At 38.6% G+C, this 17,480-nt stretch overlaps 2 protein-coding genes across 3 annotated transcripts in view; both read left to right on the forward strand.

The window, feature by feature from the left end:
• The first annotated feature begins 127 nt into the window (after positions 1-127).
• Positions 128-11,938, forward strand: LOC121523681 (regulation of nuclear pre-mRNA domain-containing protein 1A-like). Its single transcript, XM_041808618.1, has 7 exons — positions 128-524; positions 4,904-5,033; positions 5,273-5,379; positions 6,623-6,717; positions 6,907-7,033; positions 8,310-8,485; positions 10,952-11,938. Exons 1-7 carry the CDS (start codon positions 374-376, stop codon positions 11,048-11,050), a joined length of 885 nt encoding a protein of 294 aa, XP_041664552.1. The 5' UTR covers positions 128-373; the 3' UTR covers positions 11,051-11,938.
• A 1,512-nt stretch (positions 11,939-13,450) lies between these two features.
• Positions 13,451-17,480, forward strand: part of si:ch211-13c6.2 (uncharacterized protein LOC100000125 homolog) — a 15,451-nt gene continuing 11,421 nt past the window's right edge. The window contains exons 1-2 of one of the 2 annotated variants that reach the window (XM_041808612.1): positions 13,451-13,813; positions 14,212-14,280. In XM_041808612.1, the coding sequence (XP_041664546.1) occupies positions 13,760-13,813; positions 14,212-14,280 (123 nt within the window). In that variant the 5' untranslated portion in view covers positions 13,451-13,759. The remainder of the gene's footprint in view (positions 13,814-14,211; positions 14,281-17,480) is intronic. The other variant, XM_041808613.1, reaches the window with a different exon arrangement.

The following is a 17,480-nucleotide window of genomic DNA, read 5'->3' on the forward strand; positions in this document are numbered from 1 at the left end:
ACAGGGAAAAAACCCCATAAGTTTTACATATTTTGCTTTGCGTCTTGTGCCTACTTTAGAAACTTGTAAGGGGAGTTTTTGTGTAAATTCCAACTGTCTTGAACGCCACAGCAGCCTACGGAAGCCCCGTCGGACTGTGAGGTTTCTCCGAGTTTTGGCATACAGCAGCCGCCTCATACCAGGACCGTAGGACGGTATAGGTAGCCTGACCCTCTAGGCTGTTCATTAATACCGTGTGTCTTTTATCTGGATGGATATATCATCTGTCCTGGCTGTCTGAGGGGCTGTAAGGCCGCTGCAGAGGACTCTTCTGGGGGTAGACTGGAGTAAAGCTGCCTCTGAAGCTCCTCTCCTCCTCCTCCTCTCAGCTAACATGTCAGCTTTCTCTGAATCGGCTTTAGAGAAGAAACTATCAGAGCTCAGTAACTCTCAGCAGAGTGTTCAGACTCTGTCCCTATGGCTCATACATCACAGAAAACACTCGAAGACCATTGTCAATGTTTGGTTCAACGAACTCAAGAAAGGTAAGGTCGATGTTAGCTAGCTAGTTTACCTTAGTTAGAGCTCGCTGACATGGCTCTAAAATCAGAAACTAGATAGATATATCACAACTGTCTATAGAAGCTTTATAACCTGATAAACTAACATGTTTTAGACCTTTTAGCTCTGTCTTAGGTTCAGCTGGAGCTAACTTCTATAGCTTTTTTTAAACAACAGCTGCTAACGGTAACTAACTTTTTAGTTCAGTGAACGAACGGGTGCTAACAGCTAGCATGAGCTAACAGCTAGCATGAGCTAACAGCTAGCATAAGCTAACAGCGAACACTAGTATCATTGTGGAGCTAACTGTTTATTAAACTTATAAGGAACTCGGCCCACTGCTGTGTGCTAATATTAGCTGTTCAGACTAGATTAATGTTAATCACGTTTCAGTATAGAGCTAAAACACAGGGGTAGAAAAATACTGGACTATTTTGCTCGAGTAAAAGTACAGTTACTCTTGAAATTTTAAGTTAAAGTCGTGCTATGGAAGTCTGCTTAAGTAAAGTAAAAAATGTTTAAAGTTTTCTTTAAGTACTGAGTGGCTTCTAGGGCTGAATGATTTGGTGATATAATCTAATTCAGATATTTTATTCCAGTAATGCATTTGCAGTTTGACATACAGTTATGTTATTAAGATCCTCAGTTTCTGTATTTTTCAACAAACACAAGCAATAAATCATTTAAAATTATAAACAGCACAATATTAGACAGATTTAATATGAACTGTTCTTTACTTTACTTGGAAGTTATCTTTTTTACTTACCTGCCACAGTGGCTGGTGGAATAAAAAAAATCTTCCAGCCACTTTAATTTAGCAAGCAGCATAATGTAATGAGGTGTTGTGTAATAGTCTGTTATTTTTAGACTGTTTACTAAATAGAAATGTCTTCAACAGAGAAGCAAGCTAATCAATTTATGGTTATGAGGTTATGGTTTTGCTTCTGCACATCAGATGACTTCATAAACCCTTGTGTTTAAAGTGCTATGCAAATAAACTTTCTATATTAGCTGAGTTATCACAATCACAAATGTTATGCTGGAAAGTGTAAATGCTTTTTTGCTGTCACTATACCTCATAGGTAATGAGGTATAGTTTAATAATCAAGGCTGATTGTATTCAAGTTAAAGGCTTTTTAATAAATTGAAGTGGTTCAGCTATACCTGCATGCTCTCTGTCTTGTTACTAAACAGAGAGAACATTTAAAATTTACTTTTTCTTATTTTGAGGCTGGTTGGAGTATCCATTGCAGTCAGGTCCTCAAAAGCAGATGTAACTGTAACTTAACAACAACAGAGATGTGAGATAACCAGTTTACTGTTATGAACTTATACTTGGTTCTTCTGTTTGCTTTTACACACGCCAAAGCACTTTACAAACCCTTGTTTTTACAAGTGCTATAAGTTACTAATTTATATTAGGCGAGTTATCACAGTCATAATGGTTATGCTAAAAAGTGTGTTATGTTGTTGTAACAACATAAAGACAGCATGGAGTTTTTAGAACTAGTTTAACATGTACAGGACAAGATCAGAGAAAGAACAAATGGACTGTTTTTTTACAGGGCTCACCAAAATAGCACAAACTACAAGTTTCTCATAGTAATATTAACTATATGTAAGGTTTAAGTCTGTTTGGTTCTTCTCATGTAGTCAGTAGAAATAGACAGAAAACTGTGATTTACTTCAGTTGTCTACTGTCACAAAATCACTCTGTTATGTTATTTTTATTCACCTGCCCTGGTGGCTGGTAGGTTGAGCAAATTTACCAGATACTGCTCAAAAATACCCACATTTGACTGGTAGCAGGCAAACACTTCCAACCCTGGTATGAATCAGTATAAAGAACTTATCTTTATTCATCTACTTTAATCACAGAAAATTTACTCGCAATCATCATGGCACTAGCGCTTAACATTTATAAAGTTATATCTAACTGTGATTATTTTGACATATGCAGATGCAATTGAATTTGTTGCAGTGAAGGGAATTTTATGCCATTCTGATTTAGATAAGAAAAGCCTTTATAAAAAAAGAAAAGAGTTTTTGCAAACTATTATTGAAAAAAAAGCCTCAATATTATATGTGGGCAGAGCAGAACATCTCTGCTACAAAAAAAATGTATGAAGCTGTATTTTTGACACATTTCAAGTTAAAGAAATATTGCAACTTCTCAGATCTGAAAATTGCAGTAGGGCATATTATGATTTAATCTTAATTTTGATTAATTTTCCAGCCCTTGTGAGAGGGGCTCCTAGCAGCTGCTGAGGAGTTGTCAAATGAAATATGAACTTTCTTTATTGGCAGTAACAACATGAGACTTTAGATCTCCAACCAGGTTTTTCAGGTGAAGTCACCTCAGTAATAAAACAAAATCCAGCAGCTGTTTATGGATGTGATGTGGAATCATTCCCTCTTTATGTACTACTGTGTCTTTAACAGAGGTGGAGAACGTACATTAGTATTGTACTCCAGTAAAAGTAGTTACTTTGGTTAAAACCTAAGTAGAAGTAACATTACGGGTTTCAAAATAAGGACTATTCCAACAGACATCTTCAGTCATTATTAAGCATAGTAAACCAATTTATTGAAATAATAGCCCATACTGGTGTTTCTGTTCTAACTTAAGTACATGAATAGTCAAAGTCATAAGTGATACATCGGCAGGACCTTATTATCTCTGCAAGAACTTGAATATCTTTCAGCTCGGCTTTTTCTTCTACGCTGCCACAGCTGTGATAAGCCTTGTTTCATGCAGACGTAGAGAGCTAATTTTTGATTAATAAAGCTCACTCAGCACAACATGTCAGACAAGTAAAGTGACTGATAGCTAGTCAGCATAGTGGAGCAATAAGTGTCTGAATGAGTCTGGTGTTGATGAGACTGAAACTTGATAAACCATGTAGTGAGGCTTCACATGTGCTGAATGTCACTAAGTACTCGTTTACATATTCACATGTAATCAAGTATTTTGGGGAAATTTTAAATGTGATTTCAATTTTCAAATATGTTCTTTTGTGAATAAAATATTATGGTAACCACCCATAGTGGTTAACTGGTGGTCATAGAGCAGCCTTTAGTGGGTTAAACATCTGTCAGTGTTCCTCAGGTGGGGGTCTTTAAAAAGAGCTTAAACTAGCGTCAGTACTAGACCTGGATAGCTGGGGGCCCGACTACAAAAGGTGAAAACTGTTGCTCTTAAATTTGTAATAAGCAATAAAAAATTCAGTGAATATTTTACTCACATCAACACATCTGCTCAAGAGAACACATCAAACCTGAATAACATGGCTCTCTGGGGTAAGGCGTCATGGATCAGGGCCGTCCATATCAGAGCAGCAGGCCAAAACCAGTCCTGCTCGTGACAGATTTACTTGGAAAGGTTACTATATTTCTGGTGTATCTTACTTGTTACGGACATACTGTGATCAGTGCTTTCTTACTAATACTCCCCATCAATCCTGAGTCATAACATCTACACATCCTGGTTTACTCACCCACATAAAACATTCAATAATAAACACACTGGGACCTGAAATTTGACACGTTAGTAGTTGATTACATTTTTATTTTGTTATATTGTTTTCATTGTTGGTTTTGCATAACATGCTGTAAAAAATCTTTCAATGCAAACAAATGAAATGATATTTTTTTAAATATTGCTGTTACCCCAAAGGAGGCAATTACCCACTGATATGTAATTCCTCTATTTGTATTTAAACAAGGCCTTGATAAATAACCTACTATTACAGCTGCAAGCGTAGTTATTTGAACAAAAACATACTACTATCATTGAATAGTGTGCACTGCAGTTAGAAGTCTATGAAAATAGATGACACCTGTCTATATTTGTGGATAATACTGGCACACTTCTCCTCAGGGTGCTTCTCAACAATCTAATGAAATCTCAGGGGGCTGTTTTATTCTTGGAGCGTGTCTGAGGATTTAAGCAGTGTGCACTTTTAATAACAAGCTGGATAGAGAGGATGGCCTGTCCAAAAACAACAAACACAAAAGCAGCAGTAATTATGATACAGTGAGTATATCCTCAGTGGCTTAATTTTTACTGCAAGATCATTTTCAAGTAGTTTTAATAAGTGATGTTAGTGGTCTAAATGGGTATAAAGCATAGCATTGCATATGCCATAAGGTGCTTTTTTACTTTATAAACACAGGTTCTCAATGTAGTGTGTTAATAAATGGATCACTACATACTAGACACAGTTATGTCTGGGTTGGATCACACATGCTAGTTGAGGACCACCATTCTTTCCAGCTAAATGTTTAGTCGTGCATTGAGTTCCCAAATGTCTCTCTGTATATAATGTCAAAAATGTGTCTGTGTACATTTGAATGCATGCAGCTCAGGTATCTCGCAAGCTGACCTTCCTTTACCTGGCCAATGACGTCATTCAGAACAGCAAGAAGAAAGGACCAGAATTCACCCAGGACTTTGCTCCTGTCATCGTTGATGCATTCAAACACGTATACAGGTCTGATTTGACATTCTGAATCATCGGTTTATCTGCCCTGTCTGATTTTAAAAATGTCTCTGGAATCATTAGTGACCACATGTAGGATTAGGTCATGTTTCATGTGTTTAAGTTCTGACATTTCATAAAGACATTTCAGTCCCAGCTGAGAGGACTGAAAATGTGTTTATATATTTGAGGTAAAGAAAACGGTATGTTTAGAAGTTATCTCATTTTATTCCTCCCGTTTTTCTCTCCAGAGATGGTGAGGAAGGTTGTAAGAAGCAGTTGGGTCGGGTTTTGTCCATCTGGCAGGAGCGAGCGGTGTATGAGAACAACCTTCTGGATCAGCTTTCACAAGTCCTGGGTAGGTTCATAGACCTGGACCCGGACCAAAGGTCCACTGGGGCACTCGACTCTTAAAGGTGCATCTCAGAAAATTAGAATATCATGTGAAAGTTCATGTTTTCCTTGATGTAATTCAAAAGTGCAATATTTCAAGACCTTTGTTTCAATCCTGATGCTCACAGAAATTTAAATCCACTATCTCTAAATGTGAGAACATTGTGTAAAAGTCCAACCTGCAAAGGTTTCCTGTGCCTTCGTTCTCTCACTTTGGTTCAGTACACACAACTACAATCATGGAGTAGACTGCTGACTGGATTGCTGTCCAGAATACAATCATTAACACCCTTCACAAGGAGGGTAAGCCACAGGTCACTGCTGAAAGGGCAGGCTCTTCTCAGAGGCTGTATGAAAGCATATTCATGGAAAGTTGACTGAGTGGAAAAGTGTGTATGATTGGCCAGCCACTCGTCTGACCTGAACCCCGTAGAGAATCTCTGGTGAAATGTCAAGAGGAAGATGAGAGACACCAGACTCAACAATCCAGATAAGCTGAGGCTGCTATCAGAGGAACCTGGGCTTCATAACACCCCAGCAAGACCACAGATGGATAGGCTCCATGACATTGGCATAGATGCAGGATTTAATGAAAAGGGAGCTCTGACCAAGTACTGAGAGCATAAATGAACAGAATTTAACAGGTGAACGTTTCTGTATTAGAAATCATTTTTTGGACTAATGTTTGTGATATTCTAATATTTATAGATGGTTGATTCTAAATTTTTGTGAGCTGTAATCTGTAATCATCAAGATTAAAACATAAAAAGTTTGAAATACTTACATTTATATGAGATGAATCTGGAATGTATGAAAGTTTCACTTCTCAAATTAAATCACAGAAGAAAATGAACTTTTTCATGATATTCTAATTTGTTGGGATGCACCTGTAAAAGTGTGTGCAGAGTTACCTTTTACAACACATTACCATCATTGCAGACCTCTGCCCATCTGTATGTTTAAACCTCTGAAGCTTCATGTTAAAAGACTTTAAAATACATTAAACGTAATTATAAAGTAAAAAGGTTGGATGTATTCTGATGGATGGGATTTTAGCTGCTTATATACATGCTCACTATATTTGATTTGTCAATATGACAGGACAGTTAGCTTGATGATGGCCAGTCAATGTAATAATTGTGCTCTGTGTTATTTTAGCTAAAAATCACAACTTTATGTGATGTTTTGTATTTCCATTTCAATCTCAGACGGAGAAAAGAAGGGAAAGAAGAGGTCATATGAGGCCATCCAAGCAGATGATGATGATTTTGCTTCTCAGAGCTCACCAGCTGAGCCCCCACAGGTACTAGCTTAGGCGAACATTGTGGCTGTGAATGAAGGATGCTAATGAAATTATTGACAATGGATGATAACAAATACACCTGATAGGGCTGCCTCCTGATTGATAAATACTGGTATACTCCCCACTGCCTTTGATACACAGACTTAACTCTCACATGTGTCAACTAATCATGTACTCCATCCCCCTTAGACAGCGGACTTAATCCGAGCTCTGCAGGAGCTTGAAAATGCTGCCTCCAGCGACTCAGTGCTACGTCAGCGCATCTCCTCTCTTCCTGCTGAAGTGCAAGACACATCACTGCTTCACAGGATCACAGGTAGGAGGCAGCATATTATCAAAGACTGCATCCACACACTTAGAGTAGACGGAGGTTCTCCAGCTCTTATCATTGAAACTAGACTGACGATCACTGAACGATTCAACTATTATCTAAAGATGGTTTAGTGACTGGGATCTTTATGTCCACATCATGTAACAGCTTCAAATTAAGATGAATCTATTAGCACTTGAGTAGTTTTATTTTTATTTCTGTACTTTACAGAGACTTTAAGGGGCAGAGAGTTAACAGAGGGAGGGTTTTTGTAATTGTTAGGGTTCCTTGTATGAAATAATAATCATAGATTCCAGCATAAAGTATCTCTAGACTGACCATCACTCTCAGACTTGCTGAAACCCTCATCTATACATTCATATCATTACTTCCTGTCTTGACTGTTTGAGTTACCAAGCAAGGCCCAGAGAGGCTCCAGAATGTCTAAGGCCCTGTTTACATGACAGTGTTATGCTTCATTTTCTGTCTTTGTTTTCAAAAAGTTACACATCCAGTTGGCATCATTTTGAAAACATTCTTCGTGCATCGGAGTCCACAGGAAATGCTAAAAATGATGCTGTATTCATGCCAGGCCAGTAGTTGACGGTGTGATTTTGCAATGAATTGAAAGTTGTTTTCCTGTCTACATTGAGACACTGGAAACCTTTCAGTCTGGAGCTTGTTTCCAAATTGTTCCACTTTCAGACACACAAAAAGCCATCCTCGTGTAGACAGAAGTTTTGTGTTTCCACAGGATGTAAACAGGACATTAAACTCCACTGCCAGGTTTCTCGCCCTCACTAGGTCCTGGCAACACATCACCCCTATGGTCACCCACCTTCACAGGCTCCCACTAAACATGATCCCACCATACTTTTGCCTCTAAGTACTCAGTACCTCTCAGACCTCCATTACCCATACACCACATCCATGAACCACTGGTCCTTGCACACTAGCCTGCGAACTATTCCCAGCCCCAGAGTCTGCACCACAGCTAGAATCTGACTTAAATCAAAGCAAAGATCAGTTAAAAGTTTATCCCAAAAAAGACATTAGGTATATTTAGAGGATAATATTCAGAGTTCCCATGCTTCATTTTGCCTCTTAGGCAGGGCACTAAAGTAGCAAACATGAAAAACATTTAAAAGTTTGCATAAACCATAAAAACAGTAGCAGTTATTGAAAAGTTCCTAACATTGTCCTTGGATTAAAAACTCCCTGATTGTCCTCCAGTCTGGTTGAAGCCTCTGTCTCTGCTGTCTGTGTGCTTTCTGTGCCGTAGATAAGGAATCAGGAGAGCGGCTCTCACGCCTGGTCGAGGATGCCTGCATGCTGCTAGCGGACTACAGTGGCCGCCTGGCTGCGGAGATAGACGATCGGAGGCAGCTGACACGGACACTGACGGTGTTCCTGCAGAGCCAGAAGGATGGCCTGGCCCAGAACGAACAGAAACTCGAAGTGCGTAAATCACTTTATTTTCTTCCATCAATTCTTTGTCCTTCTTCACATTTGTGACTCACTGACTCCGGGTCTATGTAGTTCTGTGCTCATGTCATATCTGTTAACCTTTTATAGTAGCATGTCTTTATGTGCTTTACCTCTACATAACCACTTTCCAGATTGGGCCTAACATTTTTGTTGTTTAGCCAAATCTGAATTGATATTCCCCTCTAGGTAAGTACAGACCACAACTTTCATCATGAGGAACTTCTACAGCTCTTCTTTTTTTCATAGCGTGTTTATGTCACTACCTGTCCAGTCTTTATCCCTAGGATGCCAGGAGGACAAAGGTTTTCATGACTGTATCTACTACTGTAAAAATAAAAAAATGAAATAAAAAGTGAAACCAAACTGTGAGTGCTTTTATTTGCTGTAACGTCAAGGTTCTGGTGGTCCATGTTTCAGGGCAGCGGTTCAGCTCAGTGGGTAGAGCAGGCAAACATAAACAGAGGCTTGAGTTCCCCATGTACTGGACAGCACCAGGATTGATGCCTGATCCTGGTGCTGTTTGGTGCATGTCTTCCCCTTATCTCTCCCTCTCTCTTGCTGTCCTATCACAATAAAGGCAAAAAGCCCAAAATATACTCTTTAAAAGAATCAAATATGGTTTTTGTTAACAGTTTTACCCCTTTTTTGGTACAGTTACAAGCCTCATCTCAGTCATAATAAGGTTGAGCAGATGGAAGTAGTAGGTTTGCTGAATATTTTGGAGCTCTTGATGTTCTTGTGATCAAACCAAAATGTTAATAGATCAGAAAATAGAGATTAATTCATCCATTACTAGTCTTTTATTCAGTGATATAATTCAGAGTGTGGCTGAAGAAAATTGGTTCTCTATGACTAACAACACTCAGGCACATCTAAAAAAAAAACACATTTATTATAATCAAAGCAGAGAGGGAGCATTTTTCTAACCTTTATTTTCCAACAGTGTCATCAAGTAAAAGTTGGAAGTCTGGTTTTCTGGGAACTTTCCAAATTCAGATTTTAAACAGTGTTAAACATAAATTTCCATGTACTTTGTTTTTTTCTGTTTTACCTCAAAGAGTAAAGTAAAAGTTTATGGTTTACCCAGAAAGTTTCATATTCTTAAAATTTAATTTGACACTCTCTTTTTGAATAAGAAGGTCTAGTTAGGTAAAACTGTTTATTTTTAGCTCAGCCCTGTCAGTCAGCGTTTTAAACATTAAACCAGTTGAAATGATGTCAGATCACCCCAGAAAATGAGGGGGCATCCCCGCAGTTTTAGCTTCACAACAGTGGCTTCTCTTTAGTTTTAGAATTGATTTTGAGATTTTACTGCATTCTTTATTTCAGAGTTATTGATACTCTATTAGCCAGCCCACAGCCTAAGATCCTCATGTGGGGGCCCTCCTGGTCCTTCCAAAGTCGAGACCTCAAATTAAAGGTGAAGGCCTTCTCCATCCCTCGTCTTTGGAATGACATCATCACCTATGATATACCTATCACTTCTTAAAAGTCATTTCTATAGACATGCTTTTATGTGATGTCTTCTTATTTATCTTTTTATTCCTTTCTTCATCTCTCTGTCTCTTTATCTCCCTTCTACTATTGTTATTAATATTGTTACTATTATTACTATGTATTTTCTAAGCATGCTTTAATACCTTTCAACATTTTTACCGGTCTTGCTGATCTTACTGATTTTTGCTTTTATCCTTGTGATTTTTGACTCTCTTTTAGTGTTTCCTTTCCTCATACTTATGTTTTTCCTTTCCTTTGTCCTTCATTATTTCAGCTCTCCAAATGTTTTAACTTCTTATTGCTTCTAATTACTTCTTTAAACTTCAGTTCTCATCATCTCAGGTTGTGTAGTGTGGTTCCTGTGTTGTCTGGAACTGTTGGGTTCTCATGATGTCTCAGGATGTCTTAGTTCTTTGACGTCTTAGGATGTTAGAGTACTAGTGATGCCTGGGTAATAATAATGTTTGGGTTTCATATGTAGTTTGGGTTTTTGTTGAGTTCAAGTTTTTCTACCCATAGGGTTCTGTTGATGTTGTTTGGGTATCTGATGTTTTTCTGCCTTATCTATTGTTTTGGGTTCTGCTTTGTTTTTCTGCACGTCAAAGCACTTTTTTAAGTGCTATAAAAATAAAGGTATTAGATTTTTTCCTGTGACAAGTTTTTACAAACCTTTTCTGGTCAACTTACCGTCATGAAAAACTCAACATGTCTGTTGGAGATTGTCAGCTGAGATCCAGACTTTGTGAATGAAGCAGAACGTTGATTTTAACCCCACGGTCTTTTATTTGAAGTTGTCTGTTTTATGCTTTTTATAGTGTTTGCCCTAATATATGTTTACCTCATTCTTAGAAGTGCTTTTGAGTGTCAAGCAAAGTAAACCCTCTTCATATCTCAGACTGGAGGAGATCTGACCTTTTCTCCACTTTTCTGCTTTTTAAGGAGTACAAACGCAAGCTGGCGAGGGTGACTCAGGTTCGAAAGGAGCTGCGTTCGCGTCTGAATAATCTACCAGGAGGACTTTACAACTCTTCAAACTGACCGAGGTTTCCTCTCCTGACCGACAGAAACACTTTGACCCGATCAGTCCTCTGTTCTTTATTTTCAGAGTCTGTCCCTGTGTGCTGACCCGTGAATTGTGTTCTGTTTTCAGTGGATTATTTATTCACATGGCTTTTATTAACATTTTTTTCTGTCATTGAGTTCATCTCTTTGTGCTGTTGGTCACTAGTCTGTTATAAATGATGATTTATAATAACCAGACACAGGCCCCTCTAACATTTACAGCTTTAAAGTTGTATGGATGCTGCTGGTGGGATATTTTTTTATTAATAGTGATTTAAGATCATGTACCAGAATGTACCCCTTTAGTGCGATCATCTCTGACTCTTTACAGTGTTCTGGACTTCTGTCATAACACTATTTTACCATTTCTGCAGGTGTGACTCCTAATCATAGGTGACTGCAGTATCTGAGTTGGATTTCTGTTTTTGTGCAGCGTGATAAAGATGTCAGAGAAAGATGTAGTTATTCAGGAGCTTAATAGTGAGCCATTATGCTTCAGATCAAAATATGTCATTATCACTATTTGGGAGTAAACATTTGATTGGTGTAAATATTCAAATTTGCATGTAAATAGTTGGGATTTTACTTTCAAGTGCTCATGACTTGTATCCATGTCAACATGGCTTGCCAAATGGTCCTTCAGACAGCTACAGAGGTTAATCTGTACAGAGTTGTTCTGTTTACTGTATCATACTGTGTCATTCTTTTATGTTAACGTCTACTGAATGCTTTGCAGATTGCTCAGACAGCTTGATAGATGCCTCAGTTTTCAAAGACCGACTTGAGCTGTTTGTTTTTGTACATGTTCAGACTTTTCTTCTTAGAAGCAAATAAACAGATGAAGTACAAACCTGACAGTCCTGTCTGAAGTGTCTCCAACAGTGTGATTGTAGCTCAGGCTCTGGCCAACATGAAAAACCTACAACAGGAAGAATATGAATTTAAAAATGTCAGTGTACAGAGAGCAAACTCTAAACTAGGAGAGGATAAGGTTAAATAAAAGATTTTTGTCTTACCTAGGTAGGTAAGACCGGAAGTCTGTAGACTACTCCAGCCTTTTGGGTGCCTTCAAAATGCTTTAAAATCAACCAAGAATTACCACGATTATTCAGATCATTAGCATGACAGAAATAATCAAACTAGTCTCACTTGCCTTTTTCCTGAAGTCATGATGGCAAAAGTCAGCAAATAAATCGGCGTATATCAGATAGAACTGTGAAAAACTCTGGCTTTTCTTTTGTTCTACAGTTTGACCAAAATGCTCCAAAATGTGTTTTTAAGGTCTTAATGCCCATTCAATGAATGAATAGGCATTTTAGTTGTTTTAAGAGAGTAGTTGAGAGCAGTGGTTCTCAACTGGCCTAGTCTTAGAACCCAACACAGTCTCTTTAATGACTAATTCAACACACGTTTTATTTTTTGTTTTTTATTTTAACTATGCATGGCTATTAAATGAAATATGTTGCAGCCCTGATCTTGGATGGATCAAAATATACTGTATGACTGAAAAAATAAAAATAATAAATGCCTTTTACACCCCATTCTCCATGATAGCATGTACATTTTGCCAATAAATGAAAGTACTGAGAAAATATTAAATTAGCTTATTATCTTTATTTAAACAAGCGGCATAGCAAAATGAGGTAGCCTGTAGTGTAATGGCCAAGGCCTATAGTATTTCAATTAAAGGCTGTTTAATAAATGGAAATAATTCAGCTATGCCGGCATGTTCTCTGTCTTTTCAAAACAGATTAAAGTTTACTTTTTTATTTTGAGACTGGTTAGAGCTTCTGTTGCAGTCAGGTCCTTATGCAGATTCAACCACAACTCAACAACAGAGAGGCAAGATAACCAATTCTTTGATATGAGCTTGGTTTTATAGGTGCTGAATAATGTGAGTTCTCATAGTCATTAAGGCCAAGCTGGAAAGTGTGAGTGTTATTTTGTTGTCACATATAATATTTCCACATGTCCCATGTTGAAAGACAGCAGGGTGTTTTTAGAATTACTTAGCAATTTACAGGGCAAGATAAGAGAAAAGATATGATACCATTTTCTTGTCAGGGCTAACCAAAATGAACACTAACTATAAGTTTCTCACAGTAGCCTAATGTTAACTATGGCTGGACTCTGTGGTCAGTGAGTGTAGGTTTGATTGGCTCTGCTCATAAAGTCAGTAGCAGAAAGCCTAAATTCAGTTCAGTCGTTTACTGACCAAATTCACCTGATCTTGCCCAAAAATACCTGTATGTGGCAGGTAGCAGGTGCTAGCCCTCGTGCCTTTGCAGAAAAAGTTTGAGTAACGCTGGTCTACTTTAGTCCTGTTACATACTCCCGTACAGTAGGTGGCGGTATGCATTTCAAGTTATGGTTCTAATCCACGATAAAACCAAATACGAGGAGGCGCTGCAAACATACAAGAGCTTCCCAGCACATTTTTCACATTCTTCGATAAATAGACCAGCTAGTTTGAAGGTTTAACAGTATATGAATATCAAGTAGAATCGGGTTTGTTCTCTGCCGTTAGCACGGTCAGTCTGAAAGAGGCTGTGTCAAGCTAACAGGGGTTAGCTGGCTCTGTTAGCTGTCGATGGTTCTCATTAGCTCGCTAAAATCCCGTAAGACTGACCATTGCAGATTTTTGGAGTTAAATTGACATTACCTCGTCTTTGTAAAACTCCAATAATGGACGCTTTTGAAACGCCGTATGAAGAGGAGGCCGAGTTCATTCAGTGCACGGTAAGAAGGCTAACAGACAATTAGCAGGGTTAGCTTGGATAGGATGTCTGAGTTTACCGACGTTAACATCTGCTTCACAGTTTTTTCTACATTATTGAGGAAAAATTAATGTTTTAAGTGTTTATCAAAAAGACTCCGCTGGGAATTGCTTCCGTATTTTGTCTACCCCCCCTGGTTAATTAAAATATCCGTTCGAGGTGTAACAGTAAGACTGTATCATTATAACTGTAACGGTTTAGCCCTTACAGTTAAAATGATACGGTTATAATGTGTTAAACTTACAGATACAGTCAAACCGATACAGTTAAACCGTGTTTCCAGCCAACACGTTAACTGTTTATCAGACTGTTGTCTGTCGCTGTCTCTGTATTTGACTCTTGTGCTGTCTTTGAATGCAGGTCTGTGATAAGTCAATAAGAGGTGAAACCTTATACAGGATACACCTGACCACACCTGGACATATAAAGGTAAAAATAATTTCTTATTGATGTAGAGCTCAGAGCACCCTGTGATCTTTCTGTTGAATAATTGAAAACAATCATCAATAGACACATAATAAGGTTCCTTTGTACATATTGGGACTGGGCAATTTATCTAAAATTACATAAAAACGCAATGAGGCCTGCTGCAATTTTCAAATCACAGAAGGTGTAGTATTTCTTAACCTGACATTTGTGTTAAAATGCCAATTTGAAACTTTTTTTTTTTTGCAGCAGAGATGTCATGCATTACATATCAAGCAATAATAGTCTACAAATATTTCTGCTTTCTTAATTTTTGTCATTTTTTCTTATTAACAATTCATATCCAATTTGCAATACCAATCAAAATCATCATAATAAGATATATTTAAAAACTGTTGAGCCCTTGTTTTATCTAATATAATGTTGGTTTTAATATAGAATGATTTATTGCTTGTGTTTGTTGGAAAATACATAGATGAGGAACTCAAGGAATTATCACATATCAAATTGTGAAACTGTGGGGAAAAAAATTGCAATTAGATTGTTTTCCCAAATTGCTCAGCCCTAGTACATATTCTGCTTCTTCTTTTAAATTAACCTCTGGTTACCCACGGGGTTGTGGTAGATCCACAAACCTGTGGAAGAAGGAGGGTCCATGAGGGAATTTTCACTTTCTTTACAGAAACTGCATGGCACTTTGCAAAGGAAAACCTCTGCAGCCTCCCTGCCCGTACAGCACATCCATATACTTTGCGTTCTGTGCCACACTGTGACTTCATGTGCCAAAGTCAAATAGACTGGTGGTATTCTTACCTGCAATTTCCACACAGGACAACTGTGCTGTGCACTGAAGCGCTGCGGGTTTTCTCTGACCGAAAGCGAGCAACCTCGCCCACTTGAAGTGTGTCTAGAGCGCTGCGCTGCAGTGCGCAGCCCTGATCAGTGGGCAGAGATCATAGGAGAACTGAGAGTTCATGCAGGTTATGTTAACAGTGGATGATTTTACCTTTTGGGGTTAATTTATTGTCCTTTCCAGTATAAGTCCATAATATTATTGCTTCCGTCCTTGGACAAGTACATTAGGAAGTTAAAAGGTAAATGTTTGCTTAAAGTATCTGTGGTTTTATGTAAAATTCTTTGGCTAAAAGTCCTCAAATGTTAACTTTTCCTCATCAATGGCACCATTGTAGCTCTGTGACCCACTGACCTCCCGGTGACCCTTTGCTGTTGCTGCAAGATGAGACATAATGGTGATTTGCGACTGGGAGTTCGTACATTGTGTTGTATTTTGAAAGAACCGGATATTCTCCACTTGCTTCCTGTTTGGAGCCTTCTGATCCACGGGAGAAGGGAAGTCCCTTCTTCAGCAACTGCAATCAACCAGGAAAAGAAAGAGCATCAGTCTTTCTTAAGCCATTGTGAGGACTATACCCTGTTCCTTGTGAAGCAGAACTATGTCTGAGGAAAGCCATCCTTGAAGTAAGTGTTTAGAACAACGTAAGAAAATGTGTGAACACATTATGGTCACTTACCTGTTCAACTTCATCTCCATTTCCCTCATTTTCTCTGTCAAACTCATATGAAGGTGATGATGATGATAGACACAACCTGAAGAACTTTCTGTGGCCTGATTTCAGAAAAAAAATCTTTCCTTGATTCAGAAGCCGCAATGGCTCTTTGGACCCGTCGACTGTAGCTGATCTTTTCTCTTTCTTTGTCCACTTAAGTCAAGTTTGAAGATTCAAGCTAACAGCATAGAACACCTGGCAGCCATGGTTCTTCATCACAACTTCAAAAGCTTGGTGGTTTGTGTTCCTGAAGGCTGTGCAAGCAACGTGAACAATTTGAGACAGGTTTGGACATCTTGTTGTGCGACTCTGGCCATTTTGAGAACAGTTAGTGAGATTCTGTCCTTTGTAAGCCGGTCTTTCCATCCGTCTCAAACACGAGGGTGATCTTTTTCTTTGTCTGCTTTTACTAGAAAGCATTCTTCAAGATCTGTGCTGACATAATACAGCTCATGACTTAATAAAATGTTTTAATCCTCTGCTGCTGTCCTGATCTGACCAAACGCTGCAGCACTCGATTATGGTAACGTCAGTGTTATGTTCATTTATTTGATCATTATAATTGTTTTCAATGGAGCCAACCACAAGAGACTGGAAGATTCATGTGATGGAAGGTTTGACAGCTGACGTCTGACATCACACTCAGTGCTTTAACCTTTTTTACTTCAGGAAAATCAGACCTGTAAAACAAGAGTGGAATCAACATGGACGATTCTTCATACCTGAAAATCACAGATCACAAGACGTCGACCTTGGTGTGTTACAAATTTTGAGCAGCTTTTGTTCTTTATTAGTTTCTAAAGATAACTAGGCTCATACTGTTTCTCAATGCCAAGGAAAGCTCCTGGAACGGCAGTTTTTTTAGGATACTACATCATCGACTGCTGTCAGAGGGCTGCTCCAATGTCAAGGATCCTCAGAATTCTTCCAAGGACCAAACCCTTTGGACAGAGAAATTTCAAGGTTACACATATGCATCCTCGGCTCTCAGGAATTATCCATAATCCAGTGCGCACCATTTCCCCTCTCTTAAAGAAACAACCCAAAAAAACACCTGCAATATCAGGAGGAAGCTGGGTCCTTGTAACCTGACACGCCAGATGGATGTTTCACACATCTATCTGGAAAACCTTCCATAGACGGTGTTTGGGAAAGGGTAGAGCCTTTGAAAAAAACCTCTGAGGGTGATTGGATGAACATTCTGCCTATTGCATCTTTACGGGCCAATCAAAGCAACAAAAAACATGAAGTAACCGCTACTGAGGAGTAAACTCCATAGAGAACTGCATAATGCGAACCATGGCGACTGTGGACTTTTGTTGTTTTTTAAAAGAAACAAACTCAGTGCTGTTCTTTGTTCTTCTTTTAACGAAGAAATGTCAAGTTTTGATAAAAATTTCGCTTTAGCAGCATCCATGCTGATGTCTTCCACCATAATTGCACTGGCCTCTTGTCGCTGCTTGCTTGCATCACAACTCCACCATGCCTGAAAGTACTGCCCCCGATGCTGACTGGTCTTGTAACTTTCTAACCGGGCCCAAACTGTTCAGATGGGAGCTTTGCAAGATGGAGAAACTCGGAAATGGGCAAATCCATCTGCTTTGCAAGGTTAGGGTTCTTGACCACCCTGTATTG

The sequence above is a fragment of the Cheilinus undulatus genome, linkage group 16 (genome assembly GCF_018320785.1).
Source record: "Cheilinus undulatus linkage group 16, ASM1832078v1, whole genome shotgun sequence".
In the NCBI taxonomy this organism is placed as follows: domain Eukaryota; kingdom Metazoa; phylum Chordata; class Actinopteri; order Labriformes; family Labridae; genus Cheilinus; species Cheilinus undulatus.